Here is a 22,367-nt window from a genome sequence, read left to right on the forward strand (position 1 = left end):
AAACTCTAAAAGCATTTTTTGTATTATTTTGTTTTGATACAGAAGGGGAAACTCAGCTATGAAGAAATATCAGAAAGTATTTCTTGTGGCCGTCAGTCTCAGGAGTTTTCTGTCGCTTGCCTCCCCCAACTTGTGCTAATATTTGTAGGATGTGCTCAGGAGTACGAAGTAGGGTGCTTCTGTCCCTTGCCCTCCTCCCCAGTCACTCCCCCTGCCCTCATCCCATCACCAAAGAGCCGCCCCTCAAATGAGCCATTCCTTTTTGCTTTCCTCAATGGTCTCTGTGAAGTTGGGGTCGTTGCTCATGATGGCGGCGTCCGCGCTCTCTGCCGACTCTGCTCCCTTGGCCTCGTTGGTGTGGTAGGTGCCCTTGTGACGGAACATGTACCGGATAAGGAAGACCAAGGTGCAGAGGATGGTGAAGATTACCACGGCAATGACCCCTGGTGGAGACAGCAGAGGGACTAGAGGTTAACCAAATCCTGTATATCACGCCAACACTTTTCCCCTGCTTCACCATCGTTCCCTCAAGTGCTGCCCTCTCCCATTCGAGACACAGAACCCCAAAACGACAACAATGTGGGCTAACAACGCTGCCTGCCATACCAGTAAACAAAGGATGTTGCAGCAGTCAGCCACTAGAGCTGCCCCAGGTGGGGAGCCCTGAGGGAACTCAGGGTGAGAAAGTGCAGGATACTGGCCTCAGAGAGCTGAGGTGCCTGTCGAAGGAATGATTTCAGTGAGCCCAGACTCTTGCATCTCCCCATAAATGGAAAAGCGCTAAATTCCTTAACTTGAGATGTCTGTTTTTCTTTAATGAATAGTAATCTTTTGATGTTCCGACTACCTGGTCTTTGTTGCAAAAACTCCTCTGTATCCTGGCTCCCCCCTGTCTCTTTGAAGCAGCCCCTCAGAGTTATCTGAGATGCTGTGTCCTGAGCTTAAGTCCTCAGTTTTGTCCACTGAATAAGACATAATTCTCAACATCTAGGCTGTGCATTTTTTTTCAGTCAACAGCAACAACAAAAACTAACAGAACTGAAAGGAGATTTAGACCAAATCACAATTATATTTGGAGATTTCAACATTCTTCTCTTAGTAATGATAGAACAATTAAACAGAAAATCAGTAAGAATTTAGAAGACCTCAAAAACACTATTAACAAACTTGATCTAAGGAAGCAATACCAATCCTACACATATGTTTGGAAATAGAGGAGAAGGATATACCACTCAACTCATTTTATGAGGCCAGCATTATACTGACACTAAAACCAGACAAACACATTATAGGAAAAGAAAATGATGGAGCCATATACCTTCTTAATAAAATTTTAGCATCGAACCCAGCAGTAGGTAGAAAATAATATATTATGACAAAGTGGTGTTAATTCTAGGAATGTAAGATTGATTTAATATTAAAAAATTAAGCAGTGTAATTTACCACATTAAACAAATAAAGGAGAAAAACCATATGATCATCTTAACAGATGCACAAAAGCATACGACAAACTTCAATACCCATTCATCATGAAGCCTGTCAGGAAACTATCAAGAGAAAGACACTTTTCAACCCGATAAAGGGCATCTCTGAGAAATCTACAGCTAATATTGTATTTAATAGTGAAAGATTAAACACATTCCCCCTAAGGCAAGACTGTCAGGTCTCAACACCTTTATCCATGATTGTACTGAAAGCCCTAGACAGTGCAATAAAGCAAGAAAAAGAAATAAAAAAGTGTACAGATTGGGAAGAAGTAAGAACACTATTCTCAGGTGATGGGATTGTCTATGAAGAAAATTCTAAGGAATATACAGAAAAAGGTTGTTAGAACTAACAATAAATTTAGCAAAGTGAAATTTGTATTTTTACATATTAGCAAGAAACACTTGGAAATGAAAGTAATAAAATAATGCCATTTATAACAGAACAAATTGAACACAGATGTTCTAGACTGTACACTGAAAATCATAAAACCTTGCTGAGAGAAACTAAAGGAAATCTGAATAAATGGATGAATATACCATACTTCAAGGTCAATATTGTTAAGATGTTCATTTATAGATCTAATGCAATCCTAATGAAAATCAGAGCGAACTTTTTTTTGGTAGAAATGTATAAGCTGATTCTGAATTTTATATGGCAGTGCAAAGGACTCAGAAGAGTAAAAATGATTTTGAAAAAAAAAAGAGAAATGATTGTAGCAGTTACACTGCTTATTTCAAGACTTACTATAAAGATACAACAATAAAATAAGCATGGTATTGGCCAAAGAAAGACATAGATCAACAAAACGGAATAGAAAACCCGGAAAAAAGACATACACATATGCAGCCAACTGATTTTTGACAAAAGTGCCATGGAAATTAAATTGGAAAAAAATAGAGACTTTTCAAGAAGCCATCTTGGAATAACTAGATATTCATTTGGCAAATAATAACTTTGACTTTTAACTCATACTATATATAGGTGTGAACTCAAAGTGATTATAGACTGAAAAATAAAAATGAAAACTAAAAAACTTCTAGGAGAAAACATAGGAGAAGATCTTCACAACCTTGGGGTAGGCAGATTTTTTAGAAAGAATTAAAAAATCACAAACTATAAAAAGGTTAGAAAAATTGGACTTTATCAAAATTAAAATCTCCTGCTTTTCAAAAAAATACCACTAAGAAAATGAAAAGGCAAGTCACAGACTAGGAGAAAATATTCACAATACATATGTCTGAGAAAGGAGTTGTATCCAGAATGTAAGAAGAACTCTTACAACTCAATAGCAGGAAGTCAAAAAAGTCTAATTAAAAGATGGGATAAAAAGAAACGAAATTGAGCTATTTGTAATGAGATGGATAGACCTAGAGTCTGTCATACAGAGTGAAGTAAGTCAGAAAGAGAAAGATAAATACCGTATGCTAACACATATATATGGAATTTAAGAAAAAAAATATATCATGAAGAACCTAGGAGTAAGACAGGAATAAAGACACAGACCTACTAGAGAATGGACTTGAGGATATGGGGAGGGGGAAGGGTAAGCTGTAACAAAGCGAGAGAGAGGCATAGACATATATACACTACCAAACATAAGGTAGATAGCTAGTGGGAAGCAGCCTCATAGCACAGGGAGATCAGCTCGGTGCTTTGTGACCACCTAGAGGGGTGGGATAGGGAGGGTTGGAGGGAGGGAGACGCAAGAGGGAAGAGATATGGGAACATATGTATATGTATAACTGATTCACTTTGTTATAAAGCAGAAACTAACACACCATTGTAAAGCAATTATACTCCAATAAAGATGTAAAAAAAAAAAGAAAAAAAAGATGGGAAAGATTTAAACAGACACTTCACAAAAGATTTGCAAGTGGCAATAAGCACATGAGAAGATGCTTGACATTACTAGTCATCAGATAACTACACATTAAAACCACAACGAGTTACCATTACTCATCTACTAGATGGGTACAATGAAAAAGAATGACAATACCAAGTGTTGGTAAGATTGTGAAGCAACTTGATCTCTCAAATATTGCTTATGGGAGTGTAAAATGGTTCAACCATTTTGGAAAACTATATGGGAATTTCTTATAAAGTTAAATATCTTCTTTCTATAATCCAGCAATTGCACTCCTAGGGATTACCAAAGAGAAACAAAAACTTTTGTTCACACAAGACTTGGACAAGAATATTCATAGCAGCTTTATCTTCAAAATAGCCCAAATCTGGAAACAAACCAAACACCTTTCAACAGGTGAGTAGATAAAACAAATTATAATACCTTCATACAATGGAATATAACTTGGCAATAAAAATTAACAGACCACTGGTACATACAGCAATGTGGATAGATCTCAAAAATGTTATGTCAGGACTTCCCTGGTGGTGCAGTGGTTAAGAATCCGCCTGCCAATGCAGGGGACACAGGTTTGAGCCCTGGCCTGGGAAGATCCCACATGCCGTGGAGCAACTAGCCCGTGTGCCACAACTACTAAGCCTGCGCTCTAGAGCCTGCAAGCCACAACTACTGAAGCCCGCGCGCCTAGAGCCTGAGCTCCACAAGAGAAGCCACCGCAATGAGAAGCCCGCGCACCACAATGAAGAGTGGTCCCCGCTCGCCACAGCTAGAGAAAGCCCACACGCAGCAATGAAGACCCAATGCAGCCAAAAATAAATTAATTAATTAAAAAAACAAAAACGTTATGTTGAGTGACAGAAGGTACAACAGATTACATACTATGTGATTCCATTCATATGAAACCCTAAAAGAGGCAAAAGTAATCTATGTGACAAAAGCAAGTGGGGAAGAGGGAAGGATGAATTACAAAGGGGGCACAAGAGAACTTTCAGTGGATGGAAATGTTCTGTGTCTTGACTGTAGCTGTGGTTATGGGCGTATGTGTCTGTCAAAAGTCACTGACGTGCTACACTTAAATAAGTGCACATTATACTTCAGTAAAGTTGGTCTTAAAAAAGCAAAAACAATGAGGATAAGGATTATACCAGAACTTTGAACAATGTGCTTTGAGCACCATTTTGAATGTATTCTAATTTCACAGTCACATATATACATATAGGTGTTTACTTTCTTCCTGTGGAAAATAAACCTACTGAATGAGCTGAGTTGATTGGCTGAGTTTAAAACCCTTGATAAGCTTACGATATTATCCATACTTAGAGAGGCAGGAAACATTTTTATGAAATAAGGCAGAAGAAGCAGGGAGAAAAGAAGGCAACAGGCAACAGGGTTATTGATACTGATCCAAACACGAGGAACTATACTAGGAGAGTCGAATTATTCTGCAGGTATTCTGGTGAGAAGAAAAGACTGGAATATTTTAGATGCTCTGGCTTATTAATTTTCTTTTTTAAAAAATATTTATTTATTTATTTATTTTGGCTACACCGGGTCTTAGTTGCAGCATGTGGACTTCTTAGCTGCGGCATGCGGACTTTTAGTTGCGGCATGTGAACTCTTAGTTACAGCATGCACGCGGGATCTAGTTCCCCAACCAGGGATCAAACCCCTGCCACCTGCATTGGGAGCACGGAGTCTTACCCGCTGGACCACCAGGGAAGTCCCTGCTTATTAATTTTCTGATAATTTTTATTAAGATAACTGAAACCAGACTGGCAGAGTCCTTCCTGATTTTGTAGTAAGCTATTATGGACCATTTGGGATGCAAGGGGATGAGAGTGGAAAAGACTGGAGGGCATAAAGAAATGCTCTGGCTGTTGCCATGACTGCCTGCTTGCATATTCTGATGCTGGCTAGCTCCCTACTACTGTTCTTTTTTTTTTTTTATAAGTCAGCATAAAAAGTAGCCAGGTTACATTGACCACACTTTCTCCACAATGTGTACTTCTCAACCTTCAGTCATATTTAAACGGCAAAATGAATAAAGTACAAATCCAGATAACCCCTTTTCCCCTAGACTACGGTTTTTTTTTTTTTTTAACATCTTTATTGGAGTATAATTGCTTTACAATGGTATGTTAGTTTCAGCTTCACAACAAAATGAATCAGTTATATATATACATATATTCCCATATCTCTTCCCGCTTGCGTCTCCCTCCGTCCCACCCTCCCTATCCCACCCCTCCAGGAGGTCACAAAGCACCGAGCTGATCTCCCTGTGCTATGCGGCTGCTTCCCACTAGCTATCCCACTACTGGGCATATACCCTGAGAAAACCATAATTCAAAAAGAGTCATGTACCAAAATGTTCATTGCAGCTCTATTTACAATAGCCCGGAGATGGAAACAACCTAAGTGTCCATCATCGGATGAATGGATAAAGAAGACTACGGTTTTATTGAAAGTGACTACTCCCCACAGATGAGAAGTTACAGGAAAGCCTGTCCTGTAAGGCACCTACCTCCGATGATGGCCGAGTTTCTGTTGACTCCATTTCTTATAGCTTGGCCTTGTCCTGGGTTATACGGAAAATCAGCACTGGCTGCAGAGGAAGAAATGAAAAGACATATATATCATTTATCCCAGATAATTTGATACCTAGTTTTTCATACAACCCTTCAACAGCCTGTTTTCCCAAATGAGATCTCCATTTCATCTAAACCCATTCTGCTGTTGTTTCCCACAAGAATCACAGCCACTTCAGTGTCTGCTGTTTGCCTTTGTACAAGTTCCAGATGAACAGCGTACCTCTTTGGGAGGAGTATTAACAAATCTTAGAACTACCTGAGCTGGCTTGCTTTGGTTCCACTGACAGACAAGTTTATGTATTAGAATACTTTTCCTTAAGTTTGGCTGAAATCTGCTTCCAACCCACTTTTATCCCTTTCATAACTGGTGGCACTGGATATACTCGCCAATGAGCTTTTTACAGCTTACAGCATTAGTTTAAAAAGTAATCATTAAAAGATATTTTTTAAAATTGAAGTATAGCTGATGTACAATATTATATAAGTTATAGGTGTACAATATAGTGATTCACAATTCTTAAAGGTTATACTCCATTATCTCTTGGCCCCCTACCCCTATCTTGCCCCTCTCCCCCTCCCTCTCCCCACTCGTAACCACTAGTTTGTTACCACTCTCTATCTGTGAGTCTGCTTCGTTTCTGTTATAGTCATTAGTTTGTTGTATTTTTTAGATTCCACATGTAAGTGATATCATGCAGTATTTGTCTTTCTCTGACTTATTTCACTTAGCATAATGCCCTCCAAGTCCATCCATGCTGTAAATGGCAAAATTTCATTCCTTTTTACGGCTGAGTAGTATTCCATTGTATATATAGGTACCACATCTTCTTAATCCATTCATCTGTTGATGGACAGTTAGGTTGCTTCCATATCTTGGCTATTGTAAATAATGCTGCCATAAATATTGGGGTGCATGTATCTTTTCAAATTAGTGTTTTTGTTTTAAAAAGTAATCATTTCTTTACATGAATATTGTACATGGCTCTAGTAAAACACTGTACACTTCAGGAATTTGTAAGAGGATAATATCTTATAAGTGTTGAGAAGAATATTAACTGCCTAATAAATTTTCTATTTCTCTCCCTATTTCAACAAGCCTTTGCAGAATGCCTACCACATGTCAGGCGCTATTCTAAGTGCTGGGGATATACAGTAAACAATAAAAAAGATGAAAATTGTTATTAATGAGAACTTCCCATGCCTCATTGAAGAGTTTGGTTTATATAGTCAAAATACTAATCGGAAGCATGGATGTGGTTTTAGTTACGACCCTGTTTATAGTGAACTGCCTGAAATCATGGGGCAGCTTCCATGTTGTAACTCACACACTCATAGGACACAGTAAGATTTGGTTATCAATACACATAATTCCCTGACGTCAACCCCCCTTCAAAGACTGAGAGCTGTTTTCCAAGGATAAAGGCTTGCACCTTCACTGCGCCTCTGGGGCGCAGTTTCTAGGTCTTTTGACATTGTATTTACCTTTCTCTGGACTCTATTTGGTCTACATCCTTCTAAAAAGTCAAAAGCTTCGGAGCTTGTAAGTGGCCTAGTTGGTATTAACACCCAGGTAGGGTTAATTCCAAAGTCAATAATCTTCCCTGTGCTGGCTTTCAAGGGCTAGGAAGACACAGACAGGTAAGCTGGTGAGGAAATGCCAGCTTTCAGACGGTTTAGCTTACGTAGGGCCTAAGGGAGGAAGAGCCTTTTCTTCGGGGATCGGGGAGACAGACTTGTTTTGTTTGGACACATTGAATCTGAGGTGCCTAGAGGATGTATGGCGATAACGACTAGACATTCGGGTGAGTGGGTCATATCTCTCATCTCCTTTGGATAAACACAGAAATCTCCTGACCCTTAAACATCAATAATATAAATCTGCCAAATATATTTGGTAACAAAAAAATTACAGTGGCAATTTTGTCATTATTCTGTTTGGTATTCATGACACTACAAAACTCTTTGCTCTTCTGCTTCAGGTAACACGGATGGTGGCACACAGCGGAGTTCCCGCTCCAAAGAGAGCTTTGCGTTCTTGGCCACAGAACTGCAGAGAAACACAGATGCCTAGAGACTGACAGCCTCTCTCTGGTTCTCTTGAAGTTATTGATACAAACATTAGTGGAAGGTATGGATGTGACCTGAGATGACCCGAGGAGAATAATAAGAGCTAGAAAAGAACATGAAAAATACCCCAGGATAGCCTCTGTTATAAAATCTGAACTCCTTAACATGGGGAGGAAGGCTTCCCTTGAGACGAATTTCTCTCCTGCCTCTTTCCTCATGGAACCACTTTTCCAACCCAACATTCTAGGCACACGGATTCCTGATGCTTGAGGGGGACGTGTCTTTGCTCATCCACACGGCACTCTCTGTCAGGACACCTGGTTCGCCCTTCTTCTCTTTGGGCTACTCTTCGTTGCGGTGCGCGGGCTTCTCATTGCGGTGACTTCTCTTGTCGCGGAGCACAGGCTCTAGGTGTGCGGGCTTCAGTAGTTATGGCACACGAGCTCAGTAGTTGTGGCTCATGGGCTCTAGAGCGCAGGCTCAGCAGTGTGGCACATGGGCTTAGCTGCTCTGAGGCATGTGGGATCTTCCCGGACCAGGGCTCGAACCCGTGTCCCCTGCACTGGCAGGCGGATCTTAACCACTGTGCCACCAGGGGAGTTCCAAAATAGACTTTAGATATTAAGTCTCAGGACCAGATTTGTGTCGCATAGGCAAAGACTGTATTCAATACACTTTTCTTCTGGGACCCAAATGACACTGTGGACAAAGAATGTCACCTGTCAAAGGATGTTGCTGCCATCGAGCCATCAGCCACGCCCACCCCCACAGTGCACCCTGAGGAGATTCAGGATGGAGCAAACAGGATACTGGCCCTAGATAGTTAAGGTGCCTATCAAAGAAATGATCTCCGTGAGGCCAGACTCTGGAATTTTCCCATACATAAAAAATTGCTAACTTCATTAATTTGAGATGTCTGGTTATTCTTTAATTAATAGTTATCCTTTGATGTACCAACTACTTGTTTTGGTTGCAAAAACTCCCATATATCCAGGCCCCTCCCTAACCTCTTCGGAGCTGTCCCTCAGAGCTATTTGAGAGTCTGTCTCCCGGGCTTAAGTCCTCAGTATGTCCACTGCATAAAACATAATTCTCAACTTTTTGGTTGTGCATGTTTTTTCTCACTTGACACGCTACATGATAACACTAAAGTGTGCTGCTATTCCAGCTCTGATCTAGTGTCTCCTGGAAGTGTGTTCCTGCTTGTTTCCCTTGCACACATCCTGTTTGTCTGGTCATCCCCTTTACGCTGACAGACCATGTTTCCTTTGCCCCATCAGCCACAGATCAGCTCTCCTCCCCGCCTCCCGCCAGCAGGGACAGGCAGACATGTTGCTGCAGGAACTGATGGTGGGGGATCCTTCTCCCGTGGACATGCCTGTTAAATAGCTTGGCCGACGCTGCAGAGCCCACAGGGAAGGCACGTGCATCCCAGGCCCCCAAACACACTCGGACAGTTCCACACACAGACAGCCTCCCTGCCCATCATCTCTGTCTTCAACCTGGGAAGCAAGCTGAGGGCTCAGCACTGGTGCACCTGCCCTTTCCCTTCCTCCAACTTCAGGTTGGGAAAAAAAAGGGAAGAACACACACACTCTGTAACAGCAGGCCCAGGGGCAGCTGTTCCTCCTAATCTTACAGATATAGTAAGATGGTCAGAAATTGGGACAGGGTGAGTAAAAATACACCTCCTTACCCCCAAAGAATAGAAACCATGACTGTTTTATTCCACTTCTAAAGGCCTTTGCCTGCCCTTTGCTACATTCTAGGAAGACTTCATCAGGAAAGCAAAAGACAGTCTAATCCTTGCCTCTTCTGTCCGTGTGCCAGGCGGGGCGAGGGGGCGGCCCTCCTCGGGCAGCTAGCTCTGAGCCTACCCCGTACCTGCCGCCAGGTGAGGGACATTGCACAACAAAGACCCCCAACCGTCACATACGTGATGGATGCGTGGTAAAGCTCTAAATTTTAGGACTACATGAAATTACTCATTACTTGGACTATACTTTCCTCACATATAAAACTCTCTGGGGCCCAGAAAAGCAAGTGTTTGCTCTGGTGGAATCAGCCCAGAAGCGTTTTCCTTCTACCATAGAGCACAAAAGGTAAATTGACATGAAATTCAAGTTTGGGGAGCAAGCTGTTTAGGAAATAATATTAATAGCACTTCCTACAAGTCAGGCACTGTTTTAAGTCCTTTTCATGGATTAGCTCATTTCATCCTCCTGTGGACCTTGTGAGGTTGGTGTATTCATCCCATTTGGGAGGCTAAACACTTGGCTGAGGTCCCATGACCAAGAAGCAGCGGAGCCAGGAATTGGCTCCAGAAACCACTTGCAAGGCACTAAGCTGAAGTGCCTCTGATGAGGAAGAAGGGGTCTACACTGGCTTTATCGAGTCATCACCATCATTAAGGTGACCAACTGATTTAGCCCAGTTGTTTTCTCTGTGGTTGGTGGGCTGTCTGGGGAGGCCCACAGATGTCTAAAGGCTCCCGACTGCACTTGTCTGGCTTCAAAAGTGAGCATGTGAGGCATTTTACCTGACAAAGATAATTCCACATGATGATAGCATCAGCTGAGCAATGTGATAAACTAAGAACTCTGAACCAACATCGTAAGAAGAGAAACCCAGTATTCCAGATACAATTCCCTATGGGCCCAAACGGCACAGAGAGAATGGTTATCACCATTAGGGTAACACTTGTGAAATCATGAACAGTGCTAACTGTGCTTTAAAACATTACTGTCAGATTATAATTTTGACTGCCTTTACAGAATGTGAAAAATTAAGAGAGGAAGCTTCAAGGCAGGTACTTAAGTACAATAAGCTGATTTAAAAGATATTCATAAGAATGGAATACTAAAAAGAGATTTGAATTCTTTAGCCTTAAATTTCTTGCCTGTCTCATTGAGCAGATAGGGAGGAAGAGCAGTAGTAAAGCATTAAAAAAAAAATACAAGAGGCAGAGTCAAGATGGCAGTGTGGGAGGATGCGGAGTTAGCGTCTCCCCACAACTAGGGTTGTTGTGTATTCTGGAGATGGGAGGAACCCCATACAAGGAGATGGGAGGAACCCCAAAGTGAACCAGTAGGACGTAGGGGAACCGATGTGGGGGAGGAAAAGTGGAGGCCAGACAGGATTGGCGCCCCTGAGGCCGGGGAGATCAGGAGACGCAGGTAGGAGGGACTCTCCGGGAAGAGCGGGAGAGGAGAGGGCGATCGCCTATCCACTCAGGCTGGGGGGCCCGCTGAGCCCAGGCCGGTCCCCTGCCCTCCAATCCCCCCTCCAGGCCACATGGGTACTTGGGGGCATAGGAGGGAAGCCGGGGAGATCAGGAGAGGCAGGCGGGAGGGGCCCTCTGGGAGGAGTGGGAGAGGAGCGGAGGGCGATTGCCCCGCACACTCGGGCTGGGGAGACTGCTGAGCTCCCAGGCTGGTCCCTTGCCCTCTGAGACCAGGAGTGGGGGTCACACCTGGGCCCCTTCTGTTCCTTGGGCCTAAGCCCCACCCTCCACAGCCCCCAGGGCCTTTTCCAGCCCTGTGGGTCCTGAGCATTGGCCCCACCCACCACCCAAGCCTTGCCCTTGCTTAGGCCCCACTCTCGACAGCCAAGGCCTTCCTGTTCCCCCTTTTTTTCCCCCTCCTCCTCTTTTTCACTATTGTGATACTGTTGTACCTTCTGGTTGTTGATTCATCTATATTTTTATTTTTATATTCTTCCTAAAATATGTGTTAGTTTACTAGCCTAATTTTATTTGTTATTTTGTTATTTATTTATTTTTTTATTGCCACCCCAGGTGGCTTGTGGGATCTCAGTTCACGACACCAGGGTCAGGCTGAAGCTCCTGCAGTGGGAGCTCCGAGTCTGAACCACTGGAATAACAGAGAACCTCAGACCCCAGGGAACAGTCATTGGAGTGAGGCCTCATGGAGTTCCTCATCTCAGCATCAAGACCCAGCTCTACCCAACAGCCTATAAACCCCAGTGTTGGAAGCCTCAGACCAAACAACCAGTAAGACAGGAACACAATCACACTCGTAAAAAAAAAAAAAAAAAAAAAAATGAGGCAGCAAAAAAATATGTCACAGATGAAGGAGTAAGATAAAAACCTACAAGACCAAATAAATGAAGAGGAAATAGGCAGTCTACCTGAAAAAGAATTCAGAGTAATGATAGTAAAGATGATCCAGAATCTCAGAAATAGAATGGTGGCACGGATTGGGAAAATACAAGAAATGTTTAACAAAGATCTAGAAGAACCAAAGAACAAACAAACAAGATGAACAACATAATAACTGAAATGAAAAATATACTAGGAGGAATCAATAACAGAATAACAGAGGCAGAAGAATGAATAAGTGACCTGGAAGACAAAATGGTGGAAATAACCGCCAAGGAGCAGAATAAAGAAAAAAGAATGAAAAGAATTGAAGACAATCGCAGAGACCTCTGGGACAACACTAAACACACCAACATTCGAATTACAGGGGTCCCAGAAGAAGAAGAGAAAAAGAAAGGGTCTGAGAAAATATCTGAAGAGATTATAATTGAAAACTTCCCTAACATGGAAAAGGAAATAGCAAAGAGAGTCCCATACAGGATAAACCCTAGGAAAAACACACCAAGATACATATTAATCAAACTAACAAAAATTAAATTCAAAGAAAAAATATTAAAAGCAGCAAGAGAAAAACAAAAAGTAACATATAAAGGAATGCCCATAAGGTTATCAGCTGATTTTTCAGTGGAAAACTCTGCAGGCCAGAAGGGAGTGGCAGGATATACTTAAAGTGATGCAACCACGATTACTCTACCCAGCAAGGATCTCATTCAGATTTGATGGAGAAGTCAAAAGCTTTTCAGAGAAGCAAAAGCTAAGAGAATTCAGCACCACCAAACCAGCTTTACAACAAATGCTAAAGAAACTTCTCTAAGCAGGAAACACAACAGAAGAGAAAGACCCACAAAAACAAACCCAAAACAATTAAGAGAATGGTAATAGGAACATATATATCAATAATAACCTTGAATGTAAATGGATTAAATGCCCCAACCAAAAGACACAGACTGGTTGAATGGATACAAAAACAAGACCCATATGTATGCTGTCTAGAAGAGACGCACTTCAGACCTAGGGACACATACAGACTGAAAGTGAAGGGATGGAAAAAGATATTCCATGCAAATGGAAATCAAAAGAAAGCTGGAGTAGCAATTCTCATATCAGATAAAATAGACTTTAAAATAAAGACTGTTACAAGAGATAAGGAGGGACACTATATAATGATCAAAGGATCAATCCAAGAAGAAGATATAACAATTATAAATATTTATGCACCCAACATAGGAGCACCTCAATACATAAGGCAAATGCTAACAACCATGAAAGAAGAAATAGACAGTAACACAATAATAGTAGGGGAGTTTAACACCCTACTTACACCAAGGGACAGATCATCCAAACGGAAAATAAATAAGGAAACACAAGCTTTAAATGACACAATAGATCAGGTAGGTCTAATTGATATTTATAGAACATTCCACCCAAAAGTGGCAGAATACACTTTCTTCTCAAGTGCACATGGAACATTCTCCAGGATAGATCACATCTTGGGTCACAAATCAAGCCTCAGAAAATTTAAATCGTATCAAGCATCTCTTCCGACCACAACGCTATGAGACTGGAAATCAATTACAGGAAAAAAACTGTAAAAAACACAAATACATGGAGGCTAAACAGTGTGCTACTAAATAACCAAGAGATCACTGAAGAAACCAAAGAAGAAATAAAAAAATACATAGAAACAAATGACAATGAAATCATGATGACCTAAAACCTATGGGACGCAGCAAAAGCAGTTCTAAGAGGGAAGTTTATAGCAATACAATCTCACCTCAAAAAACAAGGAAAATCTCATATAAACAATCTAACCCTACACTTAAAATAACTAGAGAAAGAAGAACAAAGAAAACCCAAAGTCAGTAGAAGGAAAGAAATCATAAAGATCAGAGCAGAAATAAATGAAATAGAAACAAAGAAAACAATATCAAAGATCAATAAAACTAAAAGCTGGTTCTTTGAGAAGATAAACAAAATTGATAAACCCTTAGCCAGACTCATCAAGAAAAAAAGGGAGAGGATGCAAATCAATAAAATTAGAAATGAAAAAGGAGAAATCAGAACTGACACTGCAGAAATACAAAGGATTATAACAGACTACTACAAACAACTATATGCCAATAAAATGGACAACCACAAAGAAATGGACAAATTCTTGGAAAGGTACAATTTTCCAAGACTGAATCAGGAAGAATTAGAAAATATAAACAGACTTATCACAAGTAATGAAATTGAAACCATAATTAAAAATCTTCCAACAAAGAAAAGTTCAGGATCAGATGGCTTCATAGGTGAGTTCTATCAAACATTTAGAGAAGAGCTAACACCGATCCTTCTCAAACTCTTCCAAAAAATTGCAGAGGGAGAACACTCCCAAATTCATTTTATGAGGCCACCATCACCCTGATACCAAAACCAGAAAAAGATATCACAAAAAAAGAAAATTATAGACCAATATCACTGATGAACATAGATGCAAAAAGCCTGAACAAAATACTAGCAAACAGAATCTAACAGCACATTAAAAGGATCATACACCAAGATCAAGTGAGATTTATCCCAGGGATGCAAGGACTCTTCAATATAGGCAAATCAATCAATGTGATACACCACATTAACAAATTAGGAATAAAAACCATATGGTCATCTCAGTAGATGCAGAAAAAGTTTTTGAAAAAATTCAACACCAATTTATGATAAAAACTCTCCAGAAAGTAGGAATAGGGGGAACCTACCTCAACATAATAAAGGTCATATATGACAAACCCACAGCAAGCATCATACTCAATGGTGAAAAACTGAAAGCATTTCCACTAAGAACAGGAACAAGACAAGGTTGCCCACTCTCACCACTCTTATTCAACATAGTTTTGGAAGTCCTAGCCACAGCAATCAGAGAAGAAAAAGAAATAAAAGGAATACAAATTGGAAAAGAAGAAGTAAAGCTGTCACTGTTTGCTGATGACATGGTAATATACATAGAAAATGCTAAAGATGCCACCAGAAAACTACTAGGACTAATCAATGAATTTGGTAAGGTTGCAGGATACAAAACTAATGCACAGAAAGCTCTGGTATTCCTATACACCAACAATGAAAAATCAGAAAGAGAAATTAAGGAAACACTCCCATTTACCACTGCAACAAAAAGAATAATATACCTAGGAATAAACCTGCCTAAGGAGGTGAAAGACTTGTACTCAGAAAACTATAAAACACTGATGAAAGAAATAAAAGATGACATAAACAGATGGAGAAATATACCACATTCTTGGATTGGAAGAATCAATACTGTGAAGATGACTATACCACCCAAAGCAATCTATAGATTCATTGCAATCCCTATCAAACTACCAATGGCATTCTTCACAGAATTAGAACAAAAAATTTTACAATTCGTATGGAAACACAAAAGACCCCAAATAGCCAAAGCAATCTTGAGAAAGAAAAACAGAGTTGGAGGAATCAGGTTCCCCAACTTCAAACTATACCACAAAGCTACAGTAATTAAGACAGTATGGTACTGGCATAAAGACAGAAATATAGATCAATGGTGAAAGACAGAATGCCCAGAGATAAACCCATGCACATATGGGCACCTAATTTATGACAAAGGAGGCAAAAACATACAACGGAGAAAAGACAGCCTCTTCAATAAGTGTTGCTGGGAAAACTGGACAGCTACATGTAAAAGAATGAAATTAGAACACTACCTAACACCATACACAAAAATAAACTCAAAATGGATTAAAGACTTAAATGTAAGACGAGATACTATAAAACTCCTAGAGGAAAACACAGGAAAAACACCCTTTGACATAAACCACAGCAAGATCTTTTTTGACCCACCTCCTAGAGTTACAGAAATAAAAACAAAGATAAACAAATGGGATTTAATTAAACTTAAAAGCTTTTTGCACAGCAAAGGAAACCATAAACAAGACAAAAAGACAACCCTCAGAATGGGAGAAAATATTTGCAAATGAAACAATAGACAAAGGATTAATCTCCAAAATACACAAACACTTCATGGAGCTCAATATCAAAAAACCAAACAATCCAGTTAAAAAATGGGTGGAAGACCTAAATAGACATTTCACCAAGGAAGACATACAGATGGCCAAGAGGCACTTGAAAATATGCTCAACATCATTAATTATTAGAGAAATGCAAATCAGAAATACAATGAGGTGTCACCTCATGCCAGTCAGAATGGCCTTTATCAAAAAATCTAGAAAGAATAAATGCTGGAAAGGGTGCGGCGAAAAGGGAACCCTCTTGCACTGTTGGTGGGAATGTAAATTGATACAGCCACTATGGAGAACAGTAGGGAGGTTCCTTAAAAAACTAAAAATAGAGCTACCATATGACCCAGCAATGCCACTACTGGACATATACCCTGAGAAAACCATAATTCAAAAAGGGACATGTACCATAAGGTTCATTGCAGCACTATTTACAATAGCCAGGACGTGGAACCAACCTAAATGTCCATCGACAGATGGATGGATAAAGAAGATGTGGAACACACATACAATGGAATATTACTCAGCCATAGAAAGAAACGAAATTGAGTCATTTGTAGTGAGGTGGATGGACCTAGAGTCTGTCATACAGAGTGAAGTAAGTCAGAAAGAGAAAAACAAATACCGTATGCTAATGCATATATATGGTATCTAAAAAAAAAAAAAAAAAAAAAAAAAGGTACTGATGAACCTAGTTTCAGGGCAGGAATAAAGAGATAGACATAGAAAATGGACTTGAGGACATGGGTTGGGAAGGCGAAGCTGGGGCAAAGTGAGAGTAGCATTGACATACATACACTACCAAATGCAAAACAGTTGGCTGGTGGGAAGCAGCAGTGTAGCACAGGGAGATTGGCTTGGTGCTTTGCGATGACCTAGAGGGGTGGGATAGGGAGGATGAGAGGGAGGCTCAAGAGGGAGGGGATATGGGGACGTGTATGCGTATGGCTGATCGGCTTTGTTGTGCAACAGAAGCTAACAGAGTATTGTGAGGTAATGATAGTTCAATAAAGATCTATTAAAAAAAAAAGCTAAACATACAATTATCATATGATCCAGCAATTCCACTCCTAGGTATATATCTAAAGGAACTGAAAGCAAGCGTTCATCAGCACTTGTGTGCTGATGTGTATAGCAGCATTATTCATATTGGCCAAAAAGTAGAAACAACCCAAATATTCGTCCATGGGCAAATAAAATGTGGTACATACATTGGAATATTTTCCAACCATAAAAAGTAATGAAGTACTGATACATGTTACAACATAGATGAACATTATGGTAAGTGAAATAAACCAGATACAAAAGGACAAACGTTGTATGATTCCATTTCATGAGTTACCTAGAGTAGACAAATTCATAGAGACAGAAAGTAGATTAGAGCTTACGAGGGACTGGGGAGAGAGGAATGGGGAGTTATTGCCTATGGTGAAAACTTCTATTTGGGATGATGAAAAAGTTTTGGAAATAGATAGTGGTAATGGTTACACAGTATTCTGAGTGTGACTAATGCCACTGAATTAAACACTTAAAAATGTTTAAAATGGCAAATGTATGTTATATATATTTTATTACCATTTTTAAAAGATTAATAATGTAATATACCAAAAGCCATTGAATTGTACACTTTAAATGGGTAAATTGTATAATATGTGAATTATATCACAATAATAACTGGACTCCACATGCAAAGGAATGAAGTTGGACCCCAATTTCACACCATATATACAAAAGTTAACTCAAAATGGATCAAAGACCTAAATTTCAGAACTAAAATTATAAAACTCTTAGAAGAAAACATAGGCATAAATCTTCATGATCTTGGATTAGGTAATAATTTCTTAAATATGACACCAAAAGCACAAACAATGAAAAAAAAAATTGGACATCATTGAAATTTAAAACTTTTGTGTTTCAAAGGACACCATAAAAAAAGTAAAAAGACAACCCATAGGTTAAAAAGAATTGACAAATTATATATCTGATAAGGTATATATCTTATCTGGGGATAAGGGAAATAACTTATATCTAGAAAATATAAAGATCACTTACAACTCAATAATAAAAAGACATGCCCAATTTTTTAAGTGGGCAAAGGATTTGAATTGACATTTATCCAAATAAGATATAGAAGTGGCTGATAAACACATGAAAAGTCATTCAATATTACTACCCTTCAGGAAGATGCAAATCAAAACCACAGTGAGATACTTCATACCCACTTAGGATGGTTATAATCAAAAAGACAGACAATAAGTGGGAGGTACAAACTATTGGGTGTAAGATAGGCTACAAGGATGTATTGTACAACATGGGGAATATAGCCAATAGTTTGTAATAACTGTAAATGGAGTGTAACCTTTAAAGTTGTATAAAAATAAAAGACAAAAATAATTTTAAAAATACAGAACATAAACGAGGTAATTGTGATTCTTATTTACTAAATTTCAAAATACGTAAAATTGTAGACTTTAGGCTCAGAAACCAATAGCACATAAAACACACATTTAAATGCATATAAAAATAAACCGAGATTGTCTAGCAGAAAACTCCCCCAAATGAAAGGCACTAAATGCTTCAGGTTGTCATATACCAGGGACCAAAAAATTAGATAGTAGCTGACATCTAGAGAAAATATTGCCATGGAAACCACTTGGGCTTCAGCATCTAATGGGATAATTTGAGATACTTCAACAAAACTGCTGCTATTAATTATAATTTAATTTAAATTGCAACATTCTTTTTGTAGTGGAGTCTGCGCTCCATGTTGTAAATATGTCTTTGTTCTTCCCAGTTTCTTTGCTACCTTTCACTTTATTCACTCTCTTCAAATCTGAGCTCTATGGCAGAAAACAATTTTTTTCAAACTGTTTTAGCCATTCACTACTGACTGATACTTTGGAAACTCCTATGAAAACAAACTGTTGTCAAGTAAGACGTTGAAGATCTCAGGGGATGCTCCTTTATTTTCAGAGAGGGTATTGCTGATCGCATTTTCAGGAGGGGGAGATTTCTCAGGGCCAGCAGGATTTTAGCCAAGCAAACCCTATGTGGCAGGACCTTGGTGAGCCTCCGTTTTGTGTTTCTACTACATCCTTCACTTCAGTTTCTACAGAAAGGTGACCAGCCAGAATTTCAGAGCCCCAACAGTGAAGAGAGTATGAATTTTGGGCTTCGACGTGGGAAGGTAATCAAGCCTTACGTTTCCAGCTTCTTAAAAGAGCGGCCAAGTGGCAGCTGCTTGCTCCAGTGTCGGAGATCCAGTGACCAAAAGAGGCTAATTAGGTGAAAAGAAACAGAATAAAGGAGATTGCCGTCCTCCACTATAGATCTTGACTGTTTAAATAATGCCAACTGTAAATGAAGGTACTGAAAGAGCAATCGATTTTTACTAAATTCCCTCCTTCCATCGGTTTTTTTAGCCAACTTCTAAACCGTCTCAGTTGCCTTTCGGGAAGGAGATCCACTGATACTCCCAAATGAGGCTGCCATTGCATTCTTTTGTCTGAGTAACTGTAGGAGGTATTTGGATTAGAATACCTAGGTGCTGGCCCTCACACAGGGCTCCAGAGGTCAGGGATGAAGCACCTCAGCCTTGAGTAACTAGGAGAAGGGGGTTCACTGGCCTCGAGCGGGTTGTGTAGGCTTTGTCTTCCTCTGTATACCTCATTCTGATGTGCCTTTAGGAGAAAATAAATAAAACGATTCCTGAGTGCTTTGGTTCAGAGCTTTCCAACTTGAAGGCTCCCACAAACCACCTGGAATCTGATTAAAATGCAGATTCTGAGTGCCTTGGGCTGCGAGTCTGCATTTCTGATGGGCTGCGGGGGAGTGTGAGTACACACCTCACTTTGAGCAGCAGAGGTTTAATCGAGACTCCGGTGATTCACATCTCCTGCTGTTCCTGTGCATGTGTGTTTTCATTTAACATGATGCCTGAGAAGGAACTGAAATAATTCCTTCTGAGACCTTGTCTTTTTTTGGGGGATGGTGGTGTGCTGACTCACTGTGTGCTTTTAAATGATCCGCATGACAGAATGCCCCTTGGCTTCATTTCCTTTAGCCCTATTTCTTTCTAGTCTTGTGAAAGCTCCTAATGGAACCCTGCTTTCATTTCTGAGGACAATCCTTTAGTATTTTGAATGTAGAGGGGGAGAGTCTATGACTGCTCAATATTAAGAGCAGTCTAAGAAAAAACAGCCGAGAATTTAATAAACAGTTATCTTAGACATGTCCTTGGAGACCTTTCCTGATTTGAAATAGGTGATTCTCTAAAGCATGCGCATCAGGGAGGAAGAAAGTAAGCAGCTTTCGGCAGGAAAGAGCTCTTAGCAGGGGGCACCCTTTTGTCTTGTCACTAACCTTAAACCAGGCACCCATGTTCTACTCACCTCTGGCCCTACCACACCTTTCAAATCTTTTGCTCACACAATACCTTGCCTAATCTGTTGGTTCTTTCTGTGGATCAAAGAAGTGAAGAACAAGTAATTAACAGATGACCAGATCTCTTCGGGAATCTCATGGACAAACTGTGTGAACAAGGCAGCATCTAAGGAGATGATGTATCACGAGGAGTGGACAAGCCTGCACACAGTGGCGGATGGGGACGACTCTGACCTCCCCCATCTCAGTGATTCACTGAGATGACTTCCTTCTTTCCCTTAAACTTTCATGGCTGAGCAGAATCTTCGGAGGTGGTTTTTGGGGGACACTGAGTCCACCATCTCCCCAGGCTGCGGCCTTCTGATTAAAAGCAATTTTCCTTTCTACCGACATTTGTCTCTCTCGAGTATTGATTTTTCGAGTGGCGAGTGGTGGGACCCAATTCGGTAACATTGTGATGTCGGCACATAGGTTCTTGATGGTACGGATGCATTCACAGGCATATATGAAAGAAAACAGATTTTTTTTTAAAAATACTGGGTTGTTGGTTTCTCTGGAGTTTATTGATTTGTTTTTGGAAAGAATTCTTGTCTCCTTGCTGCTGGTTCTTGCATGGGTGGGCTGTGCAGTGGCAGAATGCAGTCCGCTGGGTGGAAAGCCTGAGACCACACAGGAATGTGGTGTGTCCGGGGTCCCATAGCACCAGAGTGACTGATTCTCACTTGGTGAAATGCTGGGTCACAGTTATGATGGTTACCAGGCCAGGTGAACACACCTGCTAATACAATTTGTGGGTTCCTTATCAGCAGGGCAGTCTTAGCCAGAATTGTCTGCTGATTCATGGAAATGGCCTCAGTTTCTAAGGAGGGGGTAGTTGAGAAACTAACAATAATAAGAAAGAAGAAGAAAGCAACCCAATCACAGTGAGTAAGCCAAAATATGTCTTTTAAAGACATTCCTTGATGTATTCCACCTTTTCTTCTAGACTGTGATCAAGACTTGGCACCATTCAGAAGACCAACACGTCTTCAGGAGACCCTGGAGCCACTGCCTTCAAATTTCTGCTGAGAAACGCATCCACCAGGCACCATGCAGGTCCCAGCAGAGGCTTTGGACTTGCAGAATTGGTGGTTTGGGAGTTCAGTGAAAGTAACTTTTTTTTTTAATCACCTAAATTCTAGTCAGAAGATGAGTTTCATCATTTGTAAGAATATTTAAACACATTTAATCATTTGAGGAATCAGGCAAAGACGAAGGGTCTTCTTTTACTCCCCCTTTGTGGAAATTTCTAGTAAATTCAAAGGCCATAATTTGACTGTGGATGGCTCGTTTGGAAATGCCTAGACATTACTGATTTTGTTATCATCCTATGTCTTTCAAGGTAGTAGAATGAATAATAATATGCATTAAAAACATCTAATCTTCTGCTACAACCTCTGTATCTCAACTTGCAGACAATGTTGCCTTCAGTGGAAGATGATGATTATACTCCAGCTCTCTGTGGACCAGCTCCATCAATATCCACGGGGCTTTGGCTTTGCAGGATGTCTGTGTTGTAACTGCTATTTCATCTAAATGTAAAACTGACCCTTTCTGTTCCTAAGTGTTCGGAAACCAGTATAGAGAAGAGGACAGTTTCTGAGAACACAGTGGTATATGACCCAGATCACAGCCAGCCGACGGGATTCTGCCTCCTCTGGGGTCTATTAGAGGGGAGAACAAGCAAAACTAAAGGGCTTTAAACATTAAGTCTCTATATATTTTAAGTCTTTTATCAATGTCCCGCTGGGCTCTTGCTTTGGAAATACGTTTTCCGGCTGCATTAGCACAAG

General features: G+C 40.3%; 1 protein-coding gene across 1 annotated transcript in view; it reads right to left on the reverse strand.

Annotated features, from left to right (window-relative positions):
• Positions 1-243: 243 nt before the first annotated feature.
• Positions 244-22,367, reverse strand: part of CNTNAP2 (contactin associated protein 2) — a gene marked incomplete at both ends in the record, with an annotated part of 2,009,686 nt that continues 1,987,562 nt past the window's right edge. Inside the window, 2 exons of the mRNA XM_082661728.1 lie at positions 244-443; positions 5,874-5,954. Of these exons, the coding sequence (XP_082517854.1) occupies positions 244-443; positions 5,874-5,954 (281 nt within the window). The remainder of the gene's footprint in view (positions 444-5,873; positions 5,955-22,367) is intronic.

This window comes from Grampus griseus (assembly GCF_964374135.1).
Source record: "Grampus griseus genome assembly, chromosome: 9".
NCBI classification, from domain to species: Eukaryota; Metazoa; Chordata; class Mammalia; order Artiodactyla; family Delphinidae; genus Grampus; species Grampus griseus.